This window comes from Corapipo altera, unplaced genomic scaffold (assembly GCF_003945725.1).
Source record: "Corapipo altera isolate COAL_440 unplaced genomic scaffold, ASM394572v1 242, whole genome shotgun sequence".
Taxonomy (NCBI): domain Eukaryota; kingdom Metazoa; phylum Chordata; class Aves; order Passeriformes; family Pipridae; genus Corapipo; species Corapipo altera.
In genome coordinates this window covers 21,411-49,095 of record NW_020885136.1, presented here as the reverse complement: position 1 = coordinate 49,095, position 27,685 = coordinate 21,411, and the positions used below count along the sequence as shown (strand labels likewise).

General features: G+C 52.9%; 1 protein-coding gene across 1 annotated transcript in view; it reads left to right on the top strand.

Moving 5' to 3' along the window:
* LOC113960504 (hydrocephalus-inducing protein-like) overlaps positions 1–26,945 on the top strand; it is a 66,192-nt gene extending 39,247 nt beyond the window's left edge. The window contains exons 28-67 of the mRNA XM_027670108.1: positions 562–739; positions 1,264–1,394; positions 2,042–2,175; positions 3,073–3,209; positions 3,838–3,959; positions 4,047–4,238; positions 4,641–4,790; positions 5,841–6,080; positions 6,354–6,528; positions 6,989–7,156; positions 7,448–7,621; positions 8,718–8,866; positions 9,295–9,441; positions 9,745–9,949; positions 10,404–10,551; positions 11,796–12,387; positions 12,878–13,033; positions 13,465–13,658; positions 13,838–14,020; positions 14,261–14,380; positions 14,592–14,751; positions 14,847–15,019; positions 15,181–15,379; positions 16,012–16,111; positions 16,613–16,712; positions 16,906–17,074; positions 17,360–17,580; positions 17,908–17,962; positions 18,559–18,763; positions 19,133–19,365; positions 19,692–19,843; positions 20,610–20,805; positions 21,297–21,405; positions 22,000–22,257; positions 22,572–22,714; positions 23,055–23,276; positions 24,429–24,589; positions 24,788–24,900; positions 25,488–25,848; positions 26,649–26,945. Coding sequence (XP_027525909.1) covers positions 562–739; positions 1,264–1,394; positions 2,042–2,175; positions 3,073–3,209; positions 3,838–3,959; positions 4,047–4,238; positions 4,641–4,790; positions 5,841–6,080; positions 6,354–6,528; positions 6,989–7,156; positions 7,448–7,621; positions 8,718–8,866; positions 9,295–9,441; positions 9,745–9,949; positions 10,404–10,551; positions 11,796–12,387; positions 12,878–13,033; positions 13,465–13,658; positions 13,838–14,020; positions 14,261–14,380; positions 14,592–14,751; positions 14,847–15,019; positions 15,181–15,379; positions 16,012–16,111; positions 16,613–16,712; positions 16,906–17,074; positions 17,360–17,580; positions 17,908–17,962; positions 18,559–18,763; positions 19,133–19,365; positions 19,692–19,843; positions 20,610–20,805; positions 21,297–21,405; positions 22,000–22,257; positions 22,572–22,714; positions 23,055–23,276; positions 24,429–24,589; positions 24,788–24,900; positions 25,488–25,848; positions 26,649–26,811 — 7,188 coding nt within the window. The 3' untranslated portion in view covers positions 26,812–26,945. The remainder of the gene's footprint in view (positions 1–561; positions 740–1,263; positions 1,395–2,041; positions 2,176–3,072; positions 3,210–3,837; positions 3,960–4,046; positions 4,239–4,640; positions 4,791–5,840; positions 6,081–6,353; positions 6,529–6,988; positions 7,157–7,447; positions 7,622–8,717; positions 8,867–9,294; positions 9,442–9,744; positions 9,950–10,403; positions 10,552–11,795; positions 12,388–12,877; positions 13,034–13,464; positions 13,659–13,837; positions 14,021–14,260; positions 14,381–14,591; positions 14,752–14,846; positions 15,020–15,180; positions 15,380–16,011; positions 16,112–16,612; positions 16,713–16,905; positions 17,075–17,359; positions 17,581–17,907; positions 17,963–18,558; positions 18,764–19,132; positions 19,366–19,691; positions 19,844–20,609; positions 20,806–21,296; positions 21,406–21,999; positions 22,258–22,571; positions 22,715–23,054; positions 23,277–24,428; positions 24,590–24,787; positions 24,901–25,487; positions 25,849–26,648) is intronic.
* The last annotated feature ends 740 nt before the right edge of the window (positions 26,946–27,685 follow it).

The following is a 27,685-nucleotide window of genomic DNA, read 5'->3' as shown; positions in this document are numbered from 1 at the left end:
CAGGGAGGAGCGAGGCTGGAAGAGCCAAGAGAGGAATTTGGAGCATCCCACCACTGTCCCAGCTTCTCAGTGCTGCCTGGACGTCTTTGAGGTGAAGCAGTGTTCCTGTTTTTGTCCCTCTTTGCAACGGGAAGAGGAAGCTAATTGCCTTTCCCATTTCTTCCTGCCTGTCTCCTACAAGGGGTGACAGGAGCTGCTGGCCCTGCTGAGAGTGTGGGCACTTCGCTTCTCTTCCACAGTGGTGGCAAAAGAGCTTTTATCTGTTCAGCCTGGCTCTCGCTGGCATAGGGCAAACCCCGTTAGCAGAAGAGCCGTGCTCACGCTGAGCACAGGGCAGGCTCTGCTGGGGGTGCAGCCTTAGGAGCCCTGGGAAGGACACACTGCACCCTCTGCACCCTCGCCTTGGAGGCTCGAGCTTTTGGGCACAAGGAAGTTAGAAGGTGATGTGGTCTGATGTTTTCTTCCAGAGAGAACCTGTCTTCTTAGCCTGTCTGTGGCCTGAGCCTTCCTCCATCACACCTTCTTTGATGCATTGCCTCCCTCTTCTCCTGTCCCTTGCAGGCTTCCATTGAACCTGGCAAGGAGCAGGTGCTGAAGCTCTATTACCTGCCAGGAATGCCAGGAGTCTTCTGCAGGACATTCCAGGTTCAAGTGGGTCACCTGAAACCGGCAGAAATCTCCCTGAAAGGAGAGGCGGTCTTTGCCGGGATCTGTCTGGACCTGCCCTGGAGCATCAAAGGTGAGCACCGCCCGTCTGCTCCCCAGCAAAGTCCCCACTGGGGTTTTTCCCGACCGTAATGCCCAGAGGGCAGCTCACACCCATCTCCACCAAGCCTGGAGGTTGCAGGGCTGCCAGACCAACACTCACCCCTCTGGTTGCTTCCTGAGTCTTGAGCAGACAAGCACATGTAGGCTTTGTCCAAGTAACCATCCTGCAGCTCTTGCCAGCACTTCCGTCAGAGGCCTGGAAAGATGGCTAGACAGAAAAGCTTGGGAAAGCTATAAGAGAGACTGGCAGGGCTTTTGGCAGGGTTGGATTTGCATGACACTGCAGGGGATGAGATACTCCTCTGTGGGGAGGAAGATGGGTGGGAGTGAACATGAGGATTCAGAGACGAGCAGCAGCATCCACTTTCCAGAGATGGCTTTCCATTGATGGGTTGTTTCTGGGAGAGACCAGCCTTTGGGGGAGTGGGACTTCTCAGCTTAAATGGCTTTGGCACTGCACCCACACTTCTATTTGTGAATGTTTTCTTCCTTCAGGAAGTGAAAAATACGAGAGACTATTGAAACAGGCAAAAGAAAAGCTGAAAAAAGGCAAGCAGGGCAAGAAAGCAAGTGTTTGGAGGAAGGCTCGAATCAGGAAGCGACACGCGAAGGGCCCTGGCATTGTGGTAAGAACAGCTGCAGTCCCATTTGGCACATGCCACCCTCCCCATGTCACTTGAGCCCTTGGCACCCCACAACAGCTTCTCAGTGCCCTGCTGGCACTTGGACCTCCCTGCCCACACCTGACCACAAACATGCATCAGCTCAGCGTTGCCCCACCTCTGGTCATGGTCTCTCCTAGAGATGTATCAAGCTTCCTAGCTACTGGGGAGTTTGTTGCTCCCAAATCAAGCCCTATCAGGTTTACAGACCTTAGTAGCAGCAACCTGACTGCCCTGGGACTGTGCTGGCAGTGCTCAACTCCAAGAGGCACCAGCTTGATTGGGGTTCCCTTTTCTAGGCAGCTTTTGTCCAAGCTGCTTTGGCACTGGCTGGGGATAGGCAAATACCTGAAGCTCTGGAAGGTTGCTAGCTTGTCTGTCTGGCCAGATCAGCTTTTCTAGCAGTGGGTGGGAAGGCACAGATGCTGTAGTTATTTCCCTGAAGAGAAGGTCCTGGCTAGGAGAGCAGAATGTGTCATGGACACTGAGCAGCCAGACAGGAGGACCCCATTCCCCCTCTCAACAAGAGCAGGGTGGGATCCTCTTTCAGATACAAACCTGGGCCCTGGGAAGGGCCTTTGCTAACCAGCCACTGCCTTCCCTTCCCTCAGGCAAACACTTGGCTGAGGATGGAGATGGAGCAGATGCTGATAAAGGAGGATGCTCTGGAGCTGCAGCCAGTCCTCATCTCCCGCCCCCCAGAGGACACTGTCTTTGACAAGCGTATTCCTCAGAAGCTTGTCCAGTGAGTAGGGACTCCTGTTCTCTCTCTGCAGGTGCCCTGAGGGCAACACTCAGCAGTGTCCTCTGCTCCTGAGAGCTCTTTGTGCGTGCAGAGCTGGGAACAGTGGGCACTTCAGATTGGGTCTGATCCCAGTAGCTGTGGCAGCAATAGCTCGTGAGCAGCTGACTGTCCTCCCTTCCCTAGCACCACGCTGAGCTTTGGAGCTGCTCAGCTCCCCACAGGTGCAAGGTCCCATTCTTGGAGCTGAGGGGACCCAGACCATCAAGCCCTTCCAGACAGCACAGACACTGTCCCTGCTGACCAGCTCTGAAAGAGAATTCCAAGCTGCTCTCTTGGTTCTGACTAACAGAGCACCCTAAGCAAAAGGTGGCTTTGGTGCTGGTGGGGTGGCAGGGCTTATCTGGGTAACTTGGTCCTTCCCTTTGCTCCTTCATGATGCTGCCTGGGCATGGGAAGCTCCAGTTCAGGAAGAAGATGCTTTGCAAAACAGATCCTTCATGTGACCTGGTTGCAGAGCAATGAAGTTTTCCTGTGCAAATCTTATTCCAAGGCTAGGAAGCAATTTCAGGCTTGGGCTGTGCACCAGGAATAGCGTTTTCACTGAGACCACTGGAGGTCCAGTGAATTTGCCTACACGGGCTTTTTGTAGCAGAGGAGCTGTGACCAGAGTCCATTTAAAACTAATTTTATTTTCGGGTCCCATTGGAAGCTGATGAAACCTGGGACCTGCACTCCCCATAACTTCCCAAAGTCATTGCCAGGTGGTCAGGTCTTGGGTTTTGTAGGCTTGAGTTTTTACAGCGGTGAATACAGAAATATCCACTTATTTGAATCTTCCATCCACTTGAACATGTGGCTCCGCTGTTGTTTAAGGACTGTCCTTCCTCCTCCTTCCAGAGTTGAGCTGCCCGAGTACATCCTGGACATGGGCACTGTCGTTCAGGGTTACAGTAAAAGCTGCACTGTGAAGATCACCAACACCTGGAGGTTCCCAGTGGCTGTCCAGGCCAATGAACGTGCCCTGCGTGACACAGGTAACCAGTGCTGGAGAGGCTTCCCGTGGGCTGCAAGGAGCTGTCTCAGACAGATTAGCTTAAGCCACTGCACATGGGGAGGTTTTTTGAACTTCTTTCTCCCAGTGCCCCTGCTGGGAGCTTCAGGGTCAGAATTCTCCTGGCCAGCTGTGCCCAGGGACCTGGCCTACCTGTGACTGCCCTGATACTTCCCTGCAGGGGCCTGATGGGCTTAATCAGCCCATCAGCCCTTGTCATCTCCCCGCATCTTCTGCCTTTGGTTCCCATTGGCATGAAGTTTCTTTGGGCGCTCTGGAGGTGTTGCAAACAGATGGGATCTGTTGTGGTTGGAAAGTGCTTTGTCTGGAGTTCACACTCTCACAGCTCTTGTGTTCAGCCTGTTTGATTCTCTGGTGGGTTGAAGTAGGCTTCCAAAACAGGCCCGGAGGCAAATCTGCACTTCCATCACAGAGTGGCTCGCTGTGTCTGAGGGCTGCTCAGGTGTCTCCTCTAAGTTTCTGTCCCGGGAACAGCACAGCGTGGGGTTTTTCCCAGGGCTCCCAGCAGGGCTCTCGTATGGCCTTAACATGCTTATGACACATTTCATATTGCTTGTGTATCTCAGCTGCTTTGTTTTCATCTGTTCAAGGTTTCAGCATATACCTGGAGCCCGTGGAGTTCCTGATCTACGGCGCCACCAAACCGTTTCAAGTGAGCTTTGCAAGTGCCAACCTGCCCGTGGGAAAGGTGGATGTGCTCCTGCCCATCAAGGTACCGCAGCTTTTGGGGCAGGCAGCAGGCTGGGCACAGCAGCACGTGTCACCTGGACTCTCAGCTGAACTCTGTGTCCTTCTCCAGGTAAAGAAAGGCCCCACACTGCACATCCGCCTCTGTGCCACTGTCATTCAGCTGCTGCTCAGCCTCTCCAGGAACAGAATCCAGTTCCCCGATGTCCAGGTTGGGCAGTGCTGGAGTGAAACAATCCGGCTTTACAACCAGTTCAGCGTGCCCTGTGAATGGTTCCTCACTGTCAACAAACCTGCCAAGAAGGTAAAGCACAGGCAAACGTAACACGGAACGTCACGATCTGGTTTTCTTTGCACCTCCTGCCTTTTCTGTGCCTGTGGCTGCCTCAGCACCTGGGCTACAGCATGTTTGAGGAAGCTTTTGAGGGTCCAGATCAAGGCTACTTTGCCTGGACCTGTTCCATTGGCTGATGTTTTGCTTCTCTGCCATCCTCATCCATTCCTCCTCCTCCTCTGGGGACAGGACAGTGGCTCCCCATCTGCTTGCCCTGCCTGCAGGTTGTCCCTCCAGTTCTAGACTGTGGGGGCCATGCCGGGTTTGCTGTGGGTGCTCTCAGCACTGGGACAGGATCTCAGAGCACTCCAGGAACCGAGGCTCTGTCCTCGCAGACCGAGGAGACCTCACACAACTGGTTTCTGTGCTCAGGTGGACAAACATTTGACACCGGCCGTGCGTCAGAAGGAGCTCCAGGCTGTGAAGGATGATTCCCATGTCTTTCAGTGGAAGACCCAGGAGGGAACCCTTTATGGTAGAGAGTGGTGTGACCTGGAGATCCAGTTTTCACCCCTGGAAGAGGTGAGATTGGCAGGTGTCGCCCCAGGAGCTCTGTCAGGGCAGGGTGGTAAGGAGAGCCCGATGCAGGGAGTGGCAGATGAGCTCTTCCTCCACAGGCAGCTTTCTGGAAGCCCTGCACTCACTGTGCCTCAGTTTCCCCTGCAGCACACCCTTCTGAGAGGCGCCTTGAAATCCCCCCAGGGAACATCAGGGCACTGTGCTGTGGTTCCCTCTCTGCCCATGGGGGAGATCTGCCTGACTCCCCTTGTCCTCCCCCTTGCCTGGTTGTATTTGCAGCCTGCGATGCTGGGTGCAGAGCAGCTGGTACAGTCACAGGGAGTCAACCTGGAAGGGTCAATGCTGGCTCATCCTGCTGCTGGCACCAACAGACAAAACAGCCACCAGACACCTTCCTGGGCACGGCAGGACAGTCACCTGTAGTGGTGTGCTGCCAGCAGTCCCTGGGGCTCTGGCCCAGCCTGCCTGCACATTGCCATGCAGCTGGGGAGTCGACTTCAAGGATGGAGCATTTCCAAAAGCCCTTTGCATGTGGCCACTGGGACTTGGAAACTGACAGGGTGTAACAGGATGGACACAAGTGCTTCCATGCCCAAGAACAGTCCCAGGGATCTTTTCATTGCTAGAGAGATGTAACCAACCATCTTGTGTCTGGCTTTGACCAGAGCCAAACACTGAGCAGAGAAGACGACCTTTATTCCTAGCCAGCGAGAGCTCATCTGCCTCTCTCATGGAGCTGGTGTTTGCCTGATGCAGCAGTGCCAGGACTGAGGGCCTTTCTCGTGTGCTCCTCCATGACTGGGGGAGAACATCTGGTAATCCGTTTTACATCCGTCTCATACTCAAATACCCAGTTATGCTGCACACCAGGATTCATCCTAGTTACTCAGAGTCAAGGACACAGATGCTGTAGCCTCTACCATAAGTAAATATCTGGGTTTCCATTCCCCCTGGAGGGACTGATAACACCCCTGACCTTTGGGCAAGGCTTGTATTTGGGGTCCTGTCACCTAGGATGTCATGGACAAGTTTTTGGCACTTTTCTCTTTTCAGAAGTTCTACAAAACCGAGCTGAAGATCAACGTTCGTGGGAACAGCCAGCTCCTTGTGCTGCACATCTCAGGACAGGGTCTGGAGCCACGGTTGGAGTTCAGCCCCACAGAGATCAAGCTGGGAGCAGTGCTGCCATGCAGCCCTGAGCTGGAGAGGACAGTGGTGGTGAAGAACCCCTGCAAGTTCCCCATTGAATTTTACTCACTGGAGTTTGATGAGGAGTACCGTGAGGAGGAGAAGGTGAGAGGGAAGGTCTGCTCCCCATGTGCATGCTCCCCAAGCTCTGCAGCACTCCAGCCTTCCCAGGCTTGTGCCAGGGAGATGGAGGCAATCCCCAGGGCAAAGCCTGGTGGCACTTTGAGGAGAGCCATCCCTGCTGGCAGTCTGTGGAGGGGCTTGGATAGCCTGTGTTGTTGAGAGGAAGGAAGGAGGGAGAAGATGAGCTGAGTCTGTTGGTATGATGGAGGTTGATAAAGGAATCTTGTGGATGGTTTCTCTTCCCCACGCACACAGATCCTGCGGACACTGGAGGAGTTTGAAGACCGGACGGCCGTGGTGATGCCTCCACGTGCTGTGGGTGAGAAGCTGCCCCCAGAGGTGCTGGAATATTATGAAAAATGGAAGAAGATGGAGGCTTCAGGTCAAGAGATTATGTCCAAGCTCAAGGAAGAATCAGGCCAGGACAATGGTGAGGGTTTGGCATTGGCTGTTCTGACTGTGGACAGAGCAGGGAGCCCAGCCCACACACCCTGAGCTCTCTGTCACCTTGTTCTCCATGCACAGCCCATGCTTTTAGCAGCCATCTGATCTCCTACCTGGTGGAGGAATTCCTGGATGAAGGGCGGTGGCATCCTCTGCCAACCTGGAGTGTAGCCAAAGCCAGCCCCTATCTGCCTGCCACGGACTGGGGAAATATTCAGGATATCCCCTTGAGTCCCTTAGCCACAAAGAGTAGCATCAGATGAGCTCTTCAGCCAGTAGGACCAGGTTTAATATCACTGGCTCTTTTATATTTGCTCCTTCCCAGCAACAAAAGCACAAGCTCATGTTGCTTTCAGCCATCTCCTTTCCTGGGATCTGAGGGGATGGGGAGGATGATCAGGATCCAAGGTAGGCAGAAGGCTGACTTTTCTATTTGTTCTGCACAGCAGTGCTTCAAGAGAGCATCAGGTTGTTGAAGAACATGGTGGACGACTGTGACAGGCCCATCTATCAGGCCATCAGGCGCTACCTCAACACTGATCTCGTTGTAGAAGAGCTCAAAGCCCAAATGCCCAGAGGGATTGCCATCATCGTCTATGGGACACCCCAGACAGGTACAGGAGCCACAGCCCTGGGTTGCAAGGAGAGGGGGAAGCGGGAGAATGCATCCCGGTAGACCATGGTGCCTGAGACAAAGTCCTCAGCTGAATATGAGGTGGAGATGATCCACCTGGGGCTGGAGTTCAGTGCTCGTAACCATGCTCAAGCTGCCTCCCTCGTGGTCTCCCCTAGAAGGGCACTTGCTCTCCTACCGTCCTTGAAACCTGTTTGTGAGTTTTCCAGAGGTTGTCCCTGAAAATGCCTCACGTGCAGGTGTCACCAAGTAGTCTTCCTCTTTCTCTCAGGAAAGACAAGGGTAGCGGCCGCCCTGTCCAAGTATTACGGTGCCGCCTGCTTGTCCCTGGACGAGGTGGTGACAAAAGCCATGTCGGACGAGCGCAGCTCGGCGGGGCGCCGGGCCCGGGAGCTGTGCGTCGAGGCTGCCCGTCAGCGAAGAGCCATGAGGGAACAGATGCTGGGTAAGGAGAAACGCTGCACCCAGAGCTTGCTTAGGAAACCACCACGACCGTCCACTTCTGCTTACTCAGAGAAATGGTTTGGCAGCCCTCAGATCTCTTAGGGAACATGAGTGCTGTGCATCTCTGGCTAGTTTGAAAACAGAAAGCTCGATTTTAAGGGCTCTGACAGGGGACTTTTACTGCCATTCTTGGCACATATTCTTTTTTCTAGGGGTGGTGAAGCACACCTGTCTCTTTCTCTGAATTTTTTATATTTCCTCAAAGCTGAATCCAGCTTGCTTCTCATGGGCAGCAGGCAGAACCATTGCCCACCTTCACAAGGAAAAAGTCCTCTGAAGTGGCTCATTAAGCACAAGACAACTGAGTGTGGCTTTGCAAATGTGAGAGGAAGGGAAGAATAACCTCCTAGAGGAGTTTCCAATGAGAGACGTGCTGTAGATGAGCTCTTTTCTCCAGAGATTTCCCTATGCCCACTGTCGGGTCACACAGCTTGTGCACGCTGTGCTGTTCTCCAGATCAGACTGGAGACTTTTATGAAACTTTGCTGGCAGTTGGTGCCCTGAGCTCTGCAGGGTTAGGCCAGGCCTGCTCAGTGTGGGGAGAAGTTTTGCATTGCTCCGCTTTGAAACTGGTTGGGTTCAGAGCTGGTGGAAGGAAGAAGGGTCTGGATCCCAGCTGGGGTTTTCCCACATGGAGGATTTAGCTCCAGCAGAGAGATGGGTGATGCAGCTGGGGCAGGGCTGCATGTTGCAGTCTCCATGTGAAAATGCAGGACGGGTGCAAGGCATGGAAACAATGGTCCTGGAGGACGAATCTTTGGCTTGATCTGTAGGAGAGCTACTGTGCTAGCAGTGTCACCTGCGTACATGTTTGTTAGGAGGGACCTAGAGCTGGCTTTGAAATCCAGTATGGGCTGGTGTGCTGTGTCCTGCTGATAAGCAGGGAAGGAGCTGCTTCTGGGAAGCAGTGCTGCTAGTGCCCAGCAGGCTGCAGGACAAGTGCCATGTCCCTTCCAGGGGGCAAGGCTGTGCCCATTGGGGTGGAAGATGCCTGCTTGCTCCTCACAGTCCTGCTGATACATCTGTCTCCTCTACAGGTAAAAAGGGTGCTCAGGCCAAGAAAACTGAGCCCAGCCCTGGGGACAAAGCCAACCAGAAGACCCTCAGTGCCGGACCCCAGAGCGCTTCAGCAACCACGGATAAGGCATCTGACAAACCCCTGGCAAGATTTTCAGTGACCTCCAAGGTGAAACATGATCTGCACTGGGACCTTCCTGTTGCCTTTGAGATGGGAAGGGGCTGCTTAGAGTAGAGGCTCCATGTCACCAAGGGCCTGGTGCAGGGTCTACAGTGCCAAGAGCCAGCTGGGACGGGAATGTGTTCTGGCAGAAAAGCACCATTGGTTCTTAATGGTTTGTGGGCAAAATGTATTCCTGGCTGACTTGGCTGCAGGCGGCGAGCAAAGCTGTGGGAGGTTCTGCTGGGGGCTTACAAGCTTGGGTCTCTGCTGGCCAAGGGACGGGTCCTCCAGGGTTGTCCCCTGCAGTTGCCAGCCTGCACTGCAGGGTTGCCCTCGTCTCTACTAGTGAGGAAGTCCAGATCCGAGCCCAGCACTGGGAACTGTCCAGGGCTTTCTGCAGGGGTTTATTTTCCGTACCCTGTTCCACATTGCAGATGGCAGCCGTTTCCTGCGCCACTGCTCCTGCGCCACAGCGACTGACCATCCTCACCAGGAGGGGGAGAAAGGAGAAAAAGAGGAAGTGTTGCAGCCGTGTGCTGCCCGAGGAATTGCTGGTGGAAATCATCTCTGAACGGCTGCAGGTACGTGGGGTGGGGGAAACGGAGACGTTCCTGCGCCAGAGAGACAGGCAGTGAGGTACAACTCAGAGAAGAGGAGGAGGTCTATGCCTGCTGCTGGAGGATCCTGTGATGCATGCAGGGATCCTTGGAGGAAGCTGCAGATACCCTAAGCTGGCAGAGTGTAGTGCAAGATCCAAGCTGGTTGTGGCTAATGCACTTGGAATGACAGTGGCTGATGTCCTGAGACATCTGCATTTACTAACCAGCTGCGAGCCCAATGTGTGTGATGGCTGACTCACTGTTCCTGTTTGTCTCTCCTGGCAGCTGAGTGACTGCTACAAGGGAGTAGTGTTTGATGGCCTGGAGACCCTCTTTGCGAGCAGCCTGGCATCTTCTCTCCTGTGTGTGCTCAAAGCTGTCAGCAATCGCCCTCATATCCACGCTGTGAACATCTTCCAGGATTCTGAGTTTTGGAAAGGCAGGCGGATAGCTGCAAGAGAGAGGAGGGCAGCTAAAAAACATCAAAAAGGTGAAATATCTCCATCCCTCTCAAATCTCTCTCAAGCCTTCAACCTTAGCTGTGTGTATCTGGGTTTGCAGCAGAGCTTGTAAGAAATCTTTTTATTGATCCTTCCACCTTCTGCCTCAGTGTAGCCAACACTCAGCTCACAGCTTCTTTAAATACAGCAGAGCTGAGGCTGTAAGACTCACCTTAATCTCAGTCATTAAAGCTTGGGTGCAAGTGCAAGCTGGCGTGGCTCAGTGACTAACCCTCAGCCAGCTGTCCACAGCCATGGTGCACCTGAGCCAGGCCACAGTTTGGGGGGGTTGTCTGCATTTTGGAGCAGGGATGCGAGCTCCGCAGTGTCTCCTGGCAGGATGAGAGGCTGGGTCAGGACAGAGCTGTGAATCCTCGCAGCTGACCCAGAGCCCCAAGCTCTGCTTGCAGTCACTGATGGCTTCTCTTGTGGTCTGTGCTGAAGCACGGGAGAAGGAAGAAGCTGCCCAAAGAGAGGAAGAACGTCTCTGGGATGTGGATGTGGATGTGGATGAGTACGAAGCCCTCCCTGAGAAGCAGAAAGCTCTGCTTGATTACAAAATAGAACAAATCAAGCGTGAGCGGAAGGAGAGGTAAGGAAGCCTCCCCTGGGTTACTCCTCAGGGTAGTGTCCCTGGAGGGTTTCTCTGCTCCAAGGACCTTGGTTGAGCTCAGAGGGGTTCAAGAGCAAAGGCCAGAAGCAGCACAAGGATGGCCAGGTCCAGGTCCCCAGTTCCCAAGAGAGGAAGGACCTTCCTCTGTTGAGATGAGAACGTCTTCTCTCCATTTTAGCCATGAGCCCTCTGGCTTAGACATGGCCTGCGGGGAGCTGGGCTCTGGGCTTGCCTTGCCACTGCCCACGGAAGTGTCTCGAAGTGCATGATGTTGATTCTTATCTTCTTCATCATCCTCCTTCTTCACCAAACCAGCAGGATTGTGGTATGGGCTGGTGTCGGACACAGCTGTGCTGGCTTGCTTTCACCCTAGTCCTGCTATAGATGAAGTTCTTGCAATGCTGATGTGCCAGGGCTTTCCTTAGGGTGGAGCACCATCCATAAAAGCTTAGGCTGCCCTTCAGCTGCAGCAGCAGGTGAACCCGGGAGAAGCTCTGGCCCAGCAAGGCAGCCCAGCTCAGGAGGACACACAGGAAGAGTGTGGAGCTGGGAGGGGAAGCTGCTTAAAGCGAGCATGTGTTTCAGCACTTCTCTCAGCCCTGGCTGATGTTTGTTGCACTGGGAGGAGATGGCCAGGACTGCTTCAAATCAGTTCCCAGGACAGACAGCACAAGTGTGCCCTGGTCACAGCTGTGTTCCAGCAGGAAACCTGGTGATTCAGAGCCTGATTTGCAGGAGCGGACTTCCTGCAGCCCTTGCTTTCTGATTGCTATGATTATTCTCATTAATGAGCAGGCTCTGCCCAGGGAGAAGGGGGCTGAAGGAGCCAAGTAAGCATTGGAGGAGGGATAAGTAGGTGTTAGCAATTTATGGGCAGGTCTAAACTGGGAAACCAAGAGAGGGAGGGCTTCAGTCATCACTGCAGAGAGATGGTGGATCAGCCTTTGGCAGCGTGCTGGAGGTGTCCGGGCGAACCTCAGGGGAGAAGCTGCACAGTTGATACCTTATGATGGCAAGGCTTAGGTTTAGCCCAGGAGGTCTCCTCCCACCCTTCCTCACTTGGGATATTCCCAAGCTTTCTGGGTTGAGGAAGGTCCACAGTGATGGTCTAACAGTTCTGCCTGGCCTCAGGGTCAAAGAGTGAAGGGCAGAGCCAGCTGGGATTACAGTGAGTGCAGGTTTCTGATGGTGACTCTCAGAGGTGTTTTCTCTTTGGCTTGCAGAAGGGAGCTGGAGTGGCTGGCTCGAGAGCATGAGGAAAGCAAAAAGATGTTGTCACGAGACTCAAAGAAGCAAGATAAGCTGCAGAAGAAGAAGAATGGCTGCTTGGTGAACTTTAAGCTACCCGCAAAAGAGCAGCAGCAGGAAACCAAAAGCCCAGAGGTCCGGATAAAGAGCAAAACAACAGTAGCAAAACAACAGCAGCAAGAAACCAAAATCCCAGAGGTCCCGAGTAAGCATGAGAGGATCTTGGACCTGAGGTTTAACATCTATGAGTCTTCGCAGAACAGGATCAGACATATTCTGTCATCCTGGGACAGGGTTCAGTGTATCATAAACCAAGTGCCAGACAAGTCCCAGTCTTCCCCTAAACACAAAGACGAGAAGTCGAGCAGTAGGTCTCCAGAGAAGCCAGAGAAGAAGCCTTTAGAAAAACATGGCAGCCACAAGAGTCTTCAGCGGGATGGGGAAGTTGCAGAAGGCTCAGTTGGAAGCCAGGATGCCGGAGTGCCGTGCTTGGACTTCCACATCACGCATCGTGAAAAGGTGTTTAGGAGGATCCTGAAGAGCAAGAAGCTGCCACCAGCAAAGCAGGTAAAAGCCTGCAAGGCTCAGATGCTGAACTTGCCATGGTCTGGGGCCCTGGAACAGTGTGTCCCCCAGGTGATAACAACACAGAGCCTTGTCGAGGCCACTGATGATGTTCCACAATAGCTCCGCAGTATCCATGTGGATGGGGAGGTTCTCAGTCTCCCTCAGATGTGTGGAAAGTGGGAGTGCTCTGTGTTCAAGCATCCCATCTGTTCAGAGAGTTTCTCACTCTGGAAATCGTTAAAAACGGTCCCAGGGCAGGGCAGCTCCCAGGTATTGTTCTCTTCAGCTGAGTCACTTGGGAGAGGTTTCTCTCTTGATCCTACTGTAGGTCCTGCCTCTGCTCTGGAGCCTGCTAACCCACTGGGCATAAAAAAGCACTTGTACTCCATATAAATCAAAAACTCCACTGCCAAAAGCTCATGGCCTTGAGGGAAGGAGTGTGAGGATGAAGGTGACAGGAGTATAAACAGGCTTTTCTCTTTGGTTTTAGATCCTACACTCTCTGGGACTGGGACCTCCCATTCCCCCTGGCTGTCTTTTCTCCGTGGTCCCCTACCCAGAGGAGGACAGAGTCCCCACAGCAGCACAAGACCTCAGACACTTCATCCTTGTTGAACCTGAAGGTGCTGCTGCAGAAGATGATGTGGTGGGTATTCCTTTTGTGCCTTCAGTGAAGGTGCCAGGGCAGGGGACAGGTTGGATCGAAAAGGGTCACCGTGGAGGGGCAGTGAAGACATGATGGGGCTCCATGTCTGCAGGCGTCCTTTCCACCAGGGATGAGGGAAAAGAGACAGCTCTGCTGGAGACATAGAGCAGTTCTGTAAGACAACAGGAAAAAAATCACTTAAACCCATCAACTTGCCTTGATGAGAGGGTCCTCGGTGGGGAGAGGGTCCTGGGTAAGGAGGGGTGTCCAAGGCAAGACAAAAGCCAATAAGGAAGACCAAGTCCATGGGCAGTAGTGATTATTTATTCTCTCTCGTGTTGGCTAACAAACCACATTCTGCTTTCCAGGTGGGGGGTGTCTCAGGGCAGGTCTCACCTCTCTCTCCCTTTTCTCTCTCCCCTTATGCCAAGGCCCCAGAGGCAGAGGCACAGGACCACTTGAAGGAGGGGAAAGCCACGAGCAGACACAAGTCTAACAAGGAAAAGCAAAACACCCCCCAGAGCCCAAAAAGTCTCCATGATCACTCCCCAGAAACACCCAGAAGTTTACCTGAGTCAAAGAAAAGCCAACTGCAGAGTGACTCAACCCTCGAGAGACCTGCCAGGTGAGCTGCAAGGCAGGAGGTGATGCCTGTGCTTCATACTCATCTTGCCAAACAAGGTCCATTGTCCTCAGCTCCGCAGCGACCCTCTGCCAGTGCCTCCATGGGATGGCGAGTGCACAGCCCTCCTCCTTGTCTCGTTTACCACTTAACAGTGTCGAAGCTTCCTTTTTAACTGCCAGGTTGAGAAGGTTCCGGTGGATTGTTCCTGCCCACGCTGAGGTGGAACTGAAGATCCGCTTCAGCACCATAGTACCAGGGCAGTTTGACCAGATGATGAACTTTGAGATCCTGGGGTCAAAGTGCCTGTACCAGTTGCCCTGCAGTGCCACTGCCCTGTACCCCAGCATCAGCCAGAACCCACGGTAAGGCTGGGCCACAGGAGCATCCCACACTGCTCCCCCTGACCTCAGAGCCAGGGCTGCCCCTTGTGACCTTCTGGCTGGGGCAGATGGTGCTGCCTGAGTCACCAGCATCTCTTCCTCTGCTGGGAGCTGGGAGGCTGAACTGGTACCTCAGCCACCGAGAAGGGTGATGGCTTTTTGACTATATTTCCTACTTGCAGCATCTCAGAGCTCCTCATTCCCCATTTTTTCTCTGCCCAGGCTGGTGTTTCCTCACTGGAGGAAGAGCAAGGAGAAGGAGGACATCATCTTCAAGGAGTATGTCATGAGCACAAAGCAGTTCCACTTTGGACCACTGCTTTGTGGGAAGTCAAGAGAGTGGTATGTGCTCCCTGCTCCCAAGTGAGCATCCCTGTATGCTGCCTGTACAGACTGAGATGTCAGGAGGGGATCTCCAGGGATCCTTTTTCTTCACCTGCTTGTTAGACCATGGTCTTCCAGTGCTACCTCCTGCTACCGGCACACAGTGTTTTCCTTGGTGTGTGATGAGGGCAATAGTCTCCTCTGCAGCCTTTTCCCCTTCTGTGGACAGGTACAAGGCACAGAACTGCCCCGGCAACAGCGAAAAGTTAACCATCCTCAACGACTCCCCCATGGAGGCAGAGGTGCATTTCTCCTTTGAGAACGACAGCAAAGGAGAGACGTTCCTTTTGGACCCTCCCGGCATGAGGCTGCAGCCCAAAGAGAAGAAGGTAGGAAGTGAACAGGTAGGGCAGGCACCATAGAAGTGCCCTTCCTCCTGCTCAAGGAGGGCTCTCTGTATTTCTGTTTGTGGGGACGGGTTCAGAAGCTGAGTGTTTGGGCGTACCCAACTTCCGCTGGCCTCCTGGAAGACAGTCTCGTCTGCTGCATCAGGGACAACCCGGAGCCAGTGGTCTTCCGACTCTGCTGCCAAGGGGTGCACGTGAAGCTGGGGGTCAGCCCCCAGGAGCTGCGTTTCAACAAGCTGCTTCTGCACAGGTCAGTCATCCCATGGCTGAGGGCACTCCAAGGCTTGTGACAAAGAGAAGAGGTTTGACTCTGGTTCCAGAGGCTCAGATGGAGCGGCTTCGAGCTGCATTCAATGGCCAAGCTGGTGTGACCACTGAGCACTGATGCTGAGTGTCTTCCTGTCTCTGCAGGCCTGACACCCAGACCCTGGTCCTGAGAAACGACAGCCCACTGCCCATGGCATGGCATCTCAGTGGGCTGGACGACCTTGGAGATGACTTCTCTGTGTCACAAGGCAGCGGCATCGTTGGGCCCCGCACAGACTTTGAAGTGAAGCTGGATTTCAAGGCCGAGAAGATTGGTATCACGAATAAGATGATCCGACTGGAGGTGAGAGGGACTTGCGCCTTCCTGGCAGAGCAGGACAGAGCATGCAGCCGTGTGCTCTTAGGGATAGAGTCAGGAAGAGCTGCACCTGACAGACACAGGGGTGCTGTGGCCCCAACTTCTGCCTTTGCGCTGGGTTGGCCGGGTGCCCAGGCTCTGCATCCGGAGCCTGTACCACAGCCACCTTGCTGCTGTGCAGGCTTGAAGGCTGTTGTTTGGTTGTACAGACCAGCATTCCCTCTGGACCCTTTCTGGGATTTTGTTCCCTGTGGTTTAGAGGCTGCATTTCAGTAAGGATGCAAGGTGATTGAAGAGGAGGGCATTAATTGTCAATGCCACTTGCTCTGGGACACCTCACATTTCTTGTGGTTGTGTTTACATCCCTGGCCCTCTCAAGGGTGCTTTAGCAGCACCATTCCCTGCTGTGGGAGTGCGTAATTGGGCTGATAAGGTTTCTTGCTGCAGCAGAATCCCGCCGGGGCAGCCTGTGAGATGAACAGGTTAGGAAAGCTTGGGAGTCCACAAACACTTGTCAAGCCAGGGAGGCCATGGGGGAAGCAGCTGGCAGAGACAAGGACTTAGAGGCTGTCTTCCAAAAGAGTGGTCTAAGCAGTGTTTGTTTCTTGCTGCCTCAGGTTTCAGATACAGAAAACATCCTGGGCATTGTTCACGCTGAAACCATCAAAGTCTCTGTGGAGGTCTACGATGTTAATCTGAGCATCGACATGCCTGAAGGTCAGTGGATGCCTCCAAGACAACACAGTCCGGGTGCATTTTACTACCTTGGCAGGTGGGCAACCAAAGCCCTTGGGAGGGCACGGCATGGCAGGCAAGGGTGGCACAGATACGTAAAGCACATACCTTGCAAGCTGCGTGAAGTAAAGCACTGTCAGGGCACCAAAAGCCTTGAGTCTCTCCCTTCTGAACTTTGAAATGTGCAGCTTCGTGCGCAGATTGCATTTGGTGCTTTGAAACAACAGTCATCTGAACAGGCAGTTGGCTCAGAACAGCACATAAAGTAGCTGGATTTGTGCTTGGGAGCAAGGAAATGGAAACCAAGCTCCTTGGCTTCTACCCTGCAGATCCTTGGAGTAAGAAAAGGCAGCCAAGTAGTTAGAGAACACTTCCAAGAAGGGACATCCAAGAACTCCAACTATGTAGCTTGTGACTGGGTGTGCTCTGCAGCAGCTCACAAATATTCACCATTTCTTACCTCGCTCTGTGGGTTTTCTACAGGTCCAGATGGCAGCTTGGAATTTGGAACCATTAATGTCCTGGATAATAAGAAGCAAGTCCTGAGTATGAAGAACAAAGGCGTATATGACATTGAGTACAGGTGAGTCCAGCTGCCTGGTGCTGAGCTTTTCCTCAGGCTCCCAGGCCTGCGTTCTCCCTCTGTCCATGGCTAGAACCTGTTCCCGTGCTGCTCCCTTTTCTTTTTTTTTCCGGTCCTATGCAAAGTCCTAGCTGTGCTGGTGGCACCTGTACTTTCAACTGCAGAGGTCTTCATTCTTTCCCTTTCTCCACAGTTTCAAGCTGACCACTGGAAGTTCCAAGAGGGGTGACTTGGAATCTCCCTTCACTGTGCAGCCACAGAGGGCTGTGCTGAAAGCCTCACGGCCACCTGTGAAAGTTGAGGTCCTCTTCCACCCCATGACTGAAGTGTTTCTCAAGAGCAAACCCATCCTACTCTGCCAGGTGAGCTGCCTGGGCCCGACTGTGTTAGCACAGTGTGTCTTGGGAGCATAAGCAGGATAGGTGTCTTTGGCAAAGAAGGCTTTAGCTGGGGCATCCTCTCTCCTACACACACAAACAAAAACTTCCAAAACCATTTGGGAGGCTTTGTAAAAGAGCTGGAAATCTGGTTCTGGAAGAGACCTTTAAAAAGAGAGGGTGAGCTGATGGAGACCTGGGGTGGGGTCAGGGGACAGGGGTAGAGACTGGCCTGTCTGCTGTGTTTACCAGCCCCTCCTCTGGTTGCAGGTCATTGATCTCAAATCGGGTCAAGGAGGCGAGACCGTTGCCACCATCCCAGTGAGGGTGTCGGCGAGAGCTGTGTACAGCAAGTACAGCATCGAGCCTGCCTCGCCCATCAACTTTGGTGCCATGATTAAGGGCACCAAGAAGAGCCAGGTCTTAATTGTGGAGAACAAAGGCGCCCTCAACTTCAAATTCCTCATCCACCAAGCACCTCCACTGCAAAGGTAAGAGAAGACCTGCCCCAGCCTTTCTGTCTGAGGAGGCACCACCACACAGCTAGTGTGTGACAGGCAGCCAGACCTGGGTTATTGTCCATTTGGGTCACTGGCTTGGGAAGAGGGAGCAAAACAACACCTCAGTATCCCCATGTGTGGGCCAAAGCTGGTGACAGAGCTGCTCTGTCCATAAGCTGCAGCAATGGGTGCTGCAGGCAGCTCTCCGGGGCCATCAGGAGCAGGAGTGCATTTCTCCATGGGGAGGAAGGCCAGCTTTGGCCTCGGACAAAGGCAGAGGAACTCAGCATGACAGATGTCTCTGCTTTCTCCTCTCAGTTCACAGCAAGAGGAATCTGCCCCCTCGGTCAGGGAAAGAAAACGCTCAATGCAGGTGGGTGGCTCCTGCTCCTGCCCAGCGTGTGCTGCTGCAGGGGATGTGGGAGAATGCAGCTGTGCCCAGGCTGGGAGTAGGACATGGTCTGTGGGATGGAGAGTCCATTACCTGCTCAGTTCCACTGACAGTCCCATGCTCTGGCTCTGACCTGCAGTTGTGGGGTCAAGAGAGGGGAGCAGGTCCTGTGTTTGGTGGCTGCTAGCCAGCACAGATCTGTGAACACCACAGGAGCAAACTGTCCCCATCTGAACTCCCAGTCCATAGAACATTGACAACTTTGCTTTTTCTTCTTCCCAATCCCCTCCCTCTTTCCCATCATTTCTCTCAGTCCTTTCTGCTCTCCTGTACCCCTGGAGGTTGAAGGATCCCAGCTACCACCTTCATTCTTTTCACCCCAACTCCTTTCTCTCTGCCACTCGGGACAGACGTGCAACTCCTCCTGGCTTGTTCATCTCATCCCGGGGCTGCCTTTGGGCCGTGGAGTCATCCTTCCCTGCCCTGCCACTGGGTGCTTGGGCCCAGCTGGAGGCCAAGGCGTGGCATCCTCCTTGCTGGGGGTGTTCAGGACATGGCTGTCCTGGTGCTTTCTGCAGGTTCAGCTCACTGTAGGCGTGTTCACGGTGTCCCCTTGCTCCGGCTCTGTCGGTCCTTGGGGCCAGCAGAAGATCACAGTGGATTGCAACGCAGGAGCAGAGGGGAAATGTGAGGAGCAGCTGTACATTGACATCAGCAACAGAGACCCCAAGGACAATCCCCTCGGCATTCCCTTTACCCTGACTGCCGAGTCCTGCTTCCCAGGTATGCACTGTCTACAGGTTGCCATGGGCAATCCTGATACTGATCAGCACCTAAACTTGCTACTTGGATAGAGAGGCACCCTGGTCCTGAAGTCCCACCTTAAAATCCTCAGAGGCTGCAGTCCTTTTCAAGTCCACCAGTGGGGAGAGGCTGGGAGGGATGTGTGGAAGCATAAAAGGAAAGCAATGCCCTTTAAGACTGAGGTTAGCTGAGCTCCATCCTCACTGACTGAGCTCTCTCATCCAAGGCTGGGTTTTGAAGTCACCTGGACAGAAAGGGCTTATCAAGCCTTCTGAAAGGCTAACTGGGTCCAGGTAAATTCAGCAAAGAGGTTCTCCAGCCTCAGCCCTTCCTCTGGTCTGTCTGCAGCACTTGTTGAAGATGTCACGTCCATCTTTGAGCAGTACCCGATCCACAACAACGTCAATCTCCGCCAGACGTTACAGTCGGTGCAAGGCAATGGTGTGTTCATCAGAGATGATAACAAATTCATCTTCACCAAAGTTCAGGTTGGGCAACGGGTCACAGCTCGCTTCAAGATCTCTAATGGCAACAGTGTCCCATGTGACGTGGTCCTCTCCATCAAAGCCATGCCTGGAGAGGTAAGAACAAGAGGCCAGTGTGACCACTGCTCTCTAAAGGCCATGTGAGAACCTGCCTTGTTCTCCAGAGTCATTGCGTTCTCTGGCCCAGCTGGACCAGTCCAGCTCAGCGCAGGTCAAACTGCAGGGCAGAGCAGCAATGCCAGGGGGGCACTGGCATTGAATTCCACATCTCTCAAGCAAATTTTGGCTCACGCTTCTGGGTCTTTGGCGGGAATCCTTCTAAACATCTCTCGAAAGCACACTCAGAGAGGGGCTGTTAAGGATGTACTGGGTCACATTGAAAGATGTTTCCTCCTAACACTGCACTGTGGGTTCCCCCCAAGCCTCACAGCCTCATCAGCAACATCTTCAAGCTGGATCCTGTCGAGATGAGCATTCCTGGCTTATCCCATGCCTTTGCTACAGTGACCTTCACTCCAGAACAAAAGGAGGACTACCACTGCACTTTCACAGCTTCCCTTGTTAGCCCAAAAAGGTAGTGACCCTGTGAAGTATTGGGGGGACCGTTCCGGTAGCTGCCTCTCCTCTTGGTACCTCTAATGCTTTCAGTACCCTTAGGCAGAGTACTTGACATGAGATGATCTGGGAGGCAGTAACTGTTAGGCAGAGCAGAGCAGAAAAATGAGGAGGATACTTCAGGCTGTGTGAGGGACTCTGAAGAGAGGGCCTCAGGTAGCCAGCTGGAAGTTACTGACAAGTGCAACAGCTGAGCTGGGGCTTTCCAAGGACAAAGGCTTAGATGAAGCAGTTTCTGTGCCAGCAAGTCAAGATTTCCTCCTTATTTCTGTAAAAGGAAGTGATCCTGTGTGGTTCCCTGGTATGCATTAAGCTATTTTTATGTCAGGAGAGTGACTGGAGCTCTTATCAAAGAGAAGCCTGGTTCCTCTCCCTGGGACCTGTGTACTGGGTCTCTGACCTGCCCTTCCCCAAGCCTTTAGTGGCTGAACTGGAACAGGGAAGTCAGCTTTCTGCCCTAACAAGCAATTCCTTTTTTAGGATCCTTGGAAATAATCTTTACTGATGGTGGTGTTGATTTGGTTTTCCCTTCTTGCTTTTGTACTGTTTTCATGATGTGCCTTTGCTTGTTGCATATGTCTCCTATCACTGCAGCCAGAGGATTTACCACGTCTCATCTAGTGCCTCATTATTTATCTGCTGTACAGCATGATTCAAATCAGGGAAATTATTTAGAATTGTTATTCTGGAAGGTTCTGGCTGAAATGGTTTCTGTGCCTCTCCAGCAGCTCTATGAAGATGAAACCCCAACAGCTGACCTTCACTGTCAGTGGAGAGGGGCACGTGCCTGAGGTGACAGTCGAGCGCCCGGGCCTTCGGAGCAAGAGGGGAAACCCTGTGCTGTGCTTCAGGAGGCTCCTGCTGGGGGATTCACAGACACTCCCCCTAGTCCTTCGTAACAATGGCATCATACCCACCCAGGTAAGGACCTGCTCAGGGAATGCTCTGGGTTGGGAACAAGTGCTTGTCCTGTGGAGGAAAGGTCCCAAAAACTGTGATGTTCTGTCCAGTCTTTCCTTGTCATTTGAACACAAGACAAGAAAGGTGGTGGGGTGTTTTTCCCCCCGTCTCCCAGCTCACATTTTGTTCTCATGTGGGCGTGTGTGACGTCCCGGTTCCATGACATTGCGTTTGATACTGGTTGACTCCATTTTAATTAAACTTAGTTGTGGTTTCATTACATTCTGCTCGTGACTGACTGTCCTGTTTGGCTCTATGTCAGTTCTATCCATGTGCTTCTGAACACTCTTTTTTCCCTGTGTGATTTCACATAACCTTTGTGCTGGGCGCTGTGTTTGAGGTGGGGAGGTGGTCTGGGTTCCCCGTGCTGGACCAGCGGCCGTACGGGCTCAACCCCTGTGCCAACCCCTACTCACACCAATGTCATTGTGCTTCGTGTTCCCTTTTCTCAGTTTACAGTTCATGTCATGGATGACAAGGGAGTTTTCTTTATGAAAGGCAGGCAGTCCGCATTCCACGCCTTCCACATTGCAGACATGGAAAAGGACTCCACTGGAAAAGGTAAATTCATTAACCGTGCAGCGTGATCATTCACAGAAGGAAAAGGTGTGCCCTGTTCTTGGCTTGTCTAAGCAACAGCCACGTGTTAGACATAGCTTCTTTCCTTGGTCTCTCTGTCCCCCGAGCTTTTCTTGTGGACTCCTTGCAGGGTTTCCTCTTAGCAAGTTGTAGGAAGTTTTTCTGTTCTTTGAGACACGGTGGGTTGAGTTGTGAGGGACTATCACCATCTCAGTGGACTGGCTGAGGTCTTTGCTACGTGTGGGAAGGTGCCAGCCTGAACAGGGGCAGCCCTTGAGCACACAAGCCAGCCAGCAGAAGCCAAAACCACTCCTTGGCTCAACATTCCATATGGCAGGAGCTGGCTGGAAGCAGATGGAATGAGGGCTGGGCGTTAACCTGAGGTTAAGCTGTTTGAGTGGTGATATGTGAGATGGTGTCATAGTCTCGTGAACACAGGAAGAGGGTCTGGAACCACTGGTGGGAGAACCTGTGCTTAAAAGCAGCTGATTCCAACCTCTTATTCCTCGTATACTCCAGGGAAATATTTCCTCTGTACAGCTCTATCACTTAACTCTGATTCCCATTGCCGTGCAGCCAAGAAGCATCCCAAGAAGCCTTACCTGCTCCTGGAACGTGGGCAATCAGCAGAGTTTGACGTGTTTTTCAAACCCACCCTGGCCCAACGTCTGGAAGGGAAGATCCATGTGCCAGTGTCAGGCAACAGTGAGATCAACATAGAGCTGGTGGGTGAAGGCCACAATGATGACTTCACCCTTGATAACCTCCCTGGACTAGCAGAAGACAGCAAGGAGAGCAATGCTAAGGGCAATCTGGAGGACGACATCATTGAGGGTAAGAGAGGAGAGGCTGCCAAGGTAGAGCGAGGAAGAGGAAAATGTCTGATCATGCACATCCCCTCTCTAGCCAGGGCTGGGCTGTCACCCGCTGAACTTGGGGGCCTGTGAGCTTGTCAGCCATGCACACAGAGCAGTGTGTACTGTGCTGCTTGTTGCTGGGCACAGGCACAGCCAGGGGCTTGGGGACCTCCCAGAGGGAGGGAGGGAGGCTTGGAGCAAGGAAGAGCTGAACATACACACATCTCTGAAAGTGAGGGGGGCGGATGGACCTCACTGCATGCTGAGATCTCTTGCTCTTCTTCTTCACAGCTGTCAGAGCGAATCACATAGAGTTTGGGGAGTGTGCAGTCAGGAGGCTCTGCAACAAGACTTTCACAGTCACCAACCGCAGCAAGGAGGAGGTGATGCGGTTTGAGTGGCTGGCAGACACCCCATTCCAGTTCTCCCCCAAGGTGAGCTGGGACAACCCTGCCTTTCCCGGTTGCTCAAGCCCTTTCCTGGTGTTCCTGGGAGCTGGCAGGGAGTCACTACATACCAGTGAGAGCCCATTCCAGTGCCATGCAGGAGATGCAATCCCTGTCTTTGCTGGGGCAGAGCTGTCAGCCCAGCAGAAAAGGCTCCGCGTTCTGGGAGGTGGGACCTTCTGTTCATATTTGCTCTATCAAATATCACATAAATCCTCACTGAGGTGCTGATTCCCAGCACAGCTGCTTGCCATATCAGTCCCTTTTGCTGTCAGTGCTGCCCTTGCCAGTGATTCCAGTTTGGTCTTGACTCTCTGGTTCTCCCTAGGTGGGACACCTCCAGCCTGGCTGTGCCAAGGATATCAGAGTGACCTTGAAATCCAATGTCCCAGTCACCTTCAGAAGGCACTCTGTGAAGTGTAAGGTGGCCAAGATCAAATACCAGCTGCCACCAGAGGAGGTTTATGACTGGGACAACGAAATGTGCACTGAGAAGTGGGAGGATACCACTGAGAGAGTCCCAGGAGCCCACTGGCCTTTGAAGCAGAAGGTAGGAAGCACAGCAGCAAAAGCTCACCGAGCTGCTGCAAAAGGACCTGCCGACAACAGCAGAGCACCAGCGCTGCTGGCAGAGCAGCTCCTGCCTCCCCTGGGCATTGGCTCCAGCAGGGAGGTTCACCAGCAGTGCCTTTTAGGGAGAGGCGGATGCGCAGTGAGCGGGTGGGCTCACACCACAGGGCAAAGCCTTTGGGCAAGAGACCTTTATCCACACGCAAACTGCCAGTCTGTGCCACGAGCCAAGTGTTGCAACCCGTGTTGAATGGGAGGTCATGTTTGATTTTATCCCATTTTACAGTGTTAAAATCTCTTCATCTGATTTGGTGCCTTGTCACCCACAAGGAGTTAATTCCACTGCATTCTGTCTCTTGTTCTGAAGGGGAGAGCAGCACAAGTGCTCTTCTGCCTACACCAGTGAACTCCAAGCTCTGCCTACACCGATACCAGAGATTTTGGTTGTGGCCTCTGTATTGTGGAGATATCTCATTCTGGAGCAGCCCAGGCACTGTGTGACAGTATGCAGGAGTCTGGAGAAGCATCATCTCCAGAAAGTCTTGCTTTTTCTATCATTATTGCCAAACACACCTATCTTGGTGAAGGTTCTTTCTGAGTTTCTGAACCACTGTGAGTCCTGTAAACCCAACTTCCCCATCAGGGCATCAGCAGTTGGAGACTTTCGCAGTGAGATCATTCACATCCCAAAATGACCACAGCCTGCTCCCACCTTTCACGTGCCATCTGGAGAGCACTTTCTCCTAAGACAAGAAGGAAAAAGTTCTTTCTAGAACTAGTCAGTCTTGGGCTTCTCCACCCCCAGGGCTCTAGCAGGGGAACTTAATCCTAATGTTGAGACCTGCTAGATTTATACGGGACCAGGGAAAAGGTCAGAGGCTCTACAGGGTTGAAGCACAGGGACTGACAGCTGGCCATAATCCCCAGGGGTGTATTAATAGCTGTGGTGGTGACTGCTTTGATCAGTGGGTAGAAACCAATACTGTAGTACACCAGTCCAATTTTGTCATCTTTCCAGAGAAATAAACCTGAATGTCCTTTCTATGTGGCCAAGTTTGGAGGCCAAAAGATTTCCCTGCTCAGCCTGGCTTTCTGGGCTCTGCTCAGTGATTCTTCCCTCCTCTGCCTGCAGGTGGTCAAGGCAGTCCCGGAACCACCTCACACCGTCCTGGAGAAGAGCAGCCACGAGGTCGAGCTTGTCCTCAGTGCTCAGGTTGACTACGCCAAGTTCAAACTGGACACGGTTGAGGTTCAACTGAAGCAGACTGAGCTCTTCCAAACAGAGATAAGCACGTGAGTGCTGGGCACCATGTTGGCCCTTTCCTCATAAACTTCCAGACTTTGAAACACTTTGTTTGGGGCACCCAGGGCAGCAATTCTGAATGTGGCAGAGTTGCCTGGGGAAGATGTTCCTTAGCGGAAGGTGGTACCAGGAGCCCACCATACAGTGTTACTTTATTACATGCTTTATTTCTCCTCCTTGTTTTTCAGTTTCCAGATGTCCAATACAGGGAATGTAGCCCTGAAATACTGCTGGGAGGGGAATCTGGAGGAGGAAATACCATCAAAGAGTTCTGGGAAGCCATTCTTGTCCACTCTGACGCGCAAGTCATTGGCTCTGGGTGGTGCCCAGGCCACTTCAGTTGGTAGCTGAGGGCCTAGGGAGAAGACCCTGCCACTTCACCCCAAAACATTAATTGCTTTTTCATCCCTGTCCACTTCCCAGCTGCAGCTGGAGAGTTTTCTTCTTACCCTCTCTCTGCCTTTTAGCCCCTCCTGTTCTTGCTCTGCCACTTGTGCTCTGCACAGGAGCTGAGCCGGGCTCCAGGGACAGCCACGTGCTGGGTCAGGACTGGGAAGGGGGACATCAGGGCACCTCTTTGGGAAGTCTCAGAGATTGGGAAAAACAAGGGTGGAACAAGTGAGCTGCCCTGCAGCCGCTGCCTGTATGCAGTTCCCCACTCCAGGGCAAATGTAAAGTCACTGTCTAAAACCAAGCCTCCTGCCCCGGCAAGGTAGTGTGTGCTGCAGGCAGAGACCCTTCTCCCAGCCACTCTATCTCCTGCTGAAAGTACTTGGCCAGAAGTGTTCCAAGTGCATCTCAGCTCTCTTCTATCCACCTGCAGCAGGAAGCAGAGTTGTTGGAAACAAAGGATTTTGTCTTTGAAAGATGTCCTCTTCCCTCCTGCAGGTTATTTCTTGTCCTCTGCTGCTGTGGATCGCTGGGACGGGCATCGTACAAGGCAGGTGCACGAGGCATCACCACTCAAGTCAACTCAGCCCCAGTCAGCTCAGCCCCAGTCAACTCAGCCCCAGTCAACTCAGCCCCAGTCAACTCAGCCCCAGCCAAGTCTGCGCCTTTCAAAGCAGCTGTGCTGCTCTTTGAAGGGCCTTAGTTCCTCCCTGGAATTGTCTCCAGATGATGTCAATGACCCACCACTGTTCTCCATCGAGCCCCACTGCGGTACCATCCCTGCTGGCCAGAATCAGATTTTCCATGTGAAATTCTGCCCGACGCATGTGGGGAAATTTAAGGCCGAAATGCTGTGCAGGTAGGAAATGTCCATGTGCTTTCCAATCCATGCTCCTGGTGGGTATCACAAGATGGGCCATCTGGTGCACCCTCCCTGCTCAAGCAGGGTCATCCCGGAGCACATGGCACAGGATTGTGTCCAGAGAGTTCTGGAATACCTCCAGTGAGGGAGATTCCACACCCTCTCTGGACAACCTGTCACCTGCACAGGAAAGAAGTTCTCCCCCATGTTCAGGTGGAACATGTTTTGCATCAGGTTCTGCCCATTGCCTCTTGTCCTGTTGATGGGCAGCACCAAGCAGAGCCTGGTCCATCCTCTGACACCCTCCCTTCAGTCCCTCTGACTGGGGTGGTGAGCGTGCATCCCTGGGGACAGCCAGCCCCAGAGAGGCAGCAGGAACACACAGCATACAGGAGCACAATAAGAAGCCTTGGCCGGATGTCTGTGGAGATGTCTATGGATCTGTGTGGAGACAATGGGAAAAGACACTGTATGAAACACTAAGCTCCTGGAGGGCTGCAAAATATGGAATGAGAGATCCAGAACGGCTGTCAAGGGACCAGCCAGTCCCTAGCTATGCTTCCTTATGGGACAAGCACAGCCTCCTTCTCTACCTGGAACCCTGTGTGCTACAGTTAGTCCCCAGGCCCATAACTGGTTGTGATTCTGCCCTTCCACCTCTGCTGCCTCCATGGCAGGGAGTGCAGTTCTGTTTCATTTGCTGCTCGCTGCTTGCATGGAGAGAGGATGTGACACTGTGTGCTCTGTGAGGAGACAGGCGAGTGGCTGACTGGCTGGAAATGTCCCTTTCTTCCTAGACTTCCTAACCTGAAGCCATCTCAGAAGAGCCCACGGGTGTTTGTGATGGGGAAAGGCTGTTTGCCGAAGGCTGATCTGAAAAGCTCTACGTCACCGCAAAAAGGTAAAACCCAGAGCAGCAAACCCAAGAAGAAGGTGCAGCAGTCACCAAAACTAGAGTGACACCATTTGTGTCATGGCTTCTCCTGCTCATGGTTTCCCAGCCTTCACCAGAGACCTCCCCAGCTACTCTTCAAGCCCCGACACCCATCTCTACCTCATCTGTGTACTACCTAATAAACTGTGTCTCAACCCACGAGTTTTCTCACTGTTACTCTCCCAGTTCTCTCCCACATCCACGGGAGGGGAGTGAGCAGGCGTCTGTGTGGTGCTTGGTTGGAGCTGGGGCTCAGCCATCTCCAGGCAAGCAGGTGTGATCAGACATCACCCCCATTCCTCTGCAGGCTGCTCTGCTCTCTTAGGAATTCCCATTCCTTGACCTTTGTGTCATGGGTGGGGTGGTGAAGTGTCCCTTGGTCACACTAGGAACTCTGCACAACTAATGTGGGAGCAGCACTGACTGTACCAGGAACTCCATTTGCTTGGCTAAAGGCTGGGATGAAGGACAAGAGTGGCAATGATCTGTTATCCCCTGACAGCCTTGGAGCATTCGCTACCTGAACCGTAGCCTGAGGGGAGCGCTACCATTGCCTCAGTAATTATTACAATCCAACTTTCCTTGGGACTGGAAGGTTCAGCCTTCACTGTCCCTTACTCTGTTGCCAAGGTGCTTCCCAACTGTCTTGATTTAACGAGACTGAAGTATTTCTCCAAGGACGATGAGTTATGAGGAAGACCAAACTCCTTTCCCTAAGTAATTGTAAAATCAAAATTAAGAGGCTCCAATTGAGGAAGTATGGAGAAAGAAAAAAAATAACAGCCCTTTATTAAAGGATATATGTATATTGGCAGAACAACAAAACAACACAAAAAGAAAACAACCACAGAATAATCCTGTACCCAAAAGTGCCCTTCCAAAAGGAAACAGTTCGGCATT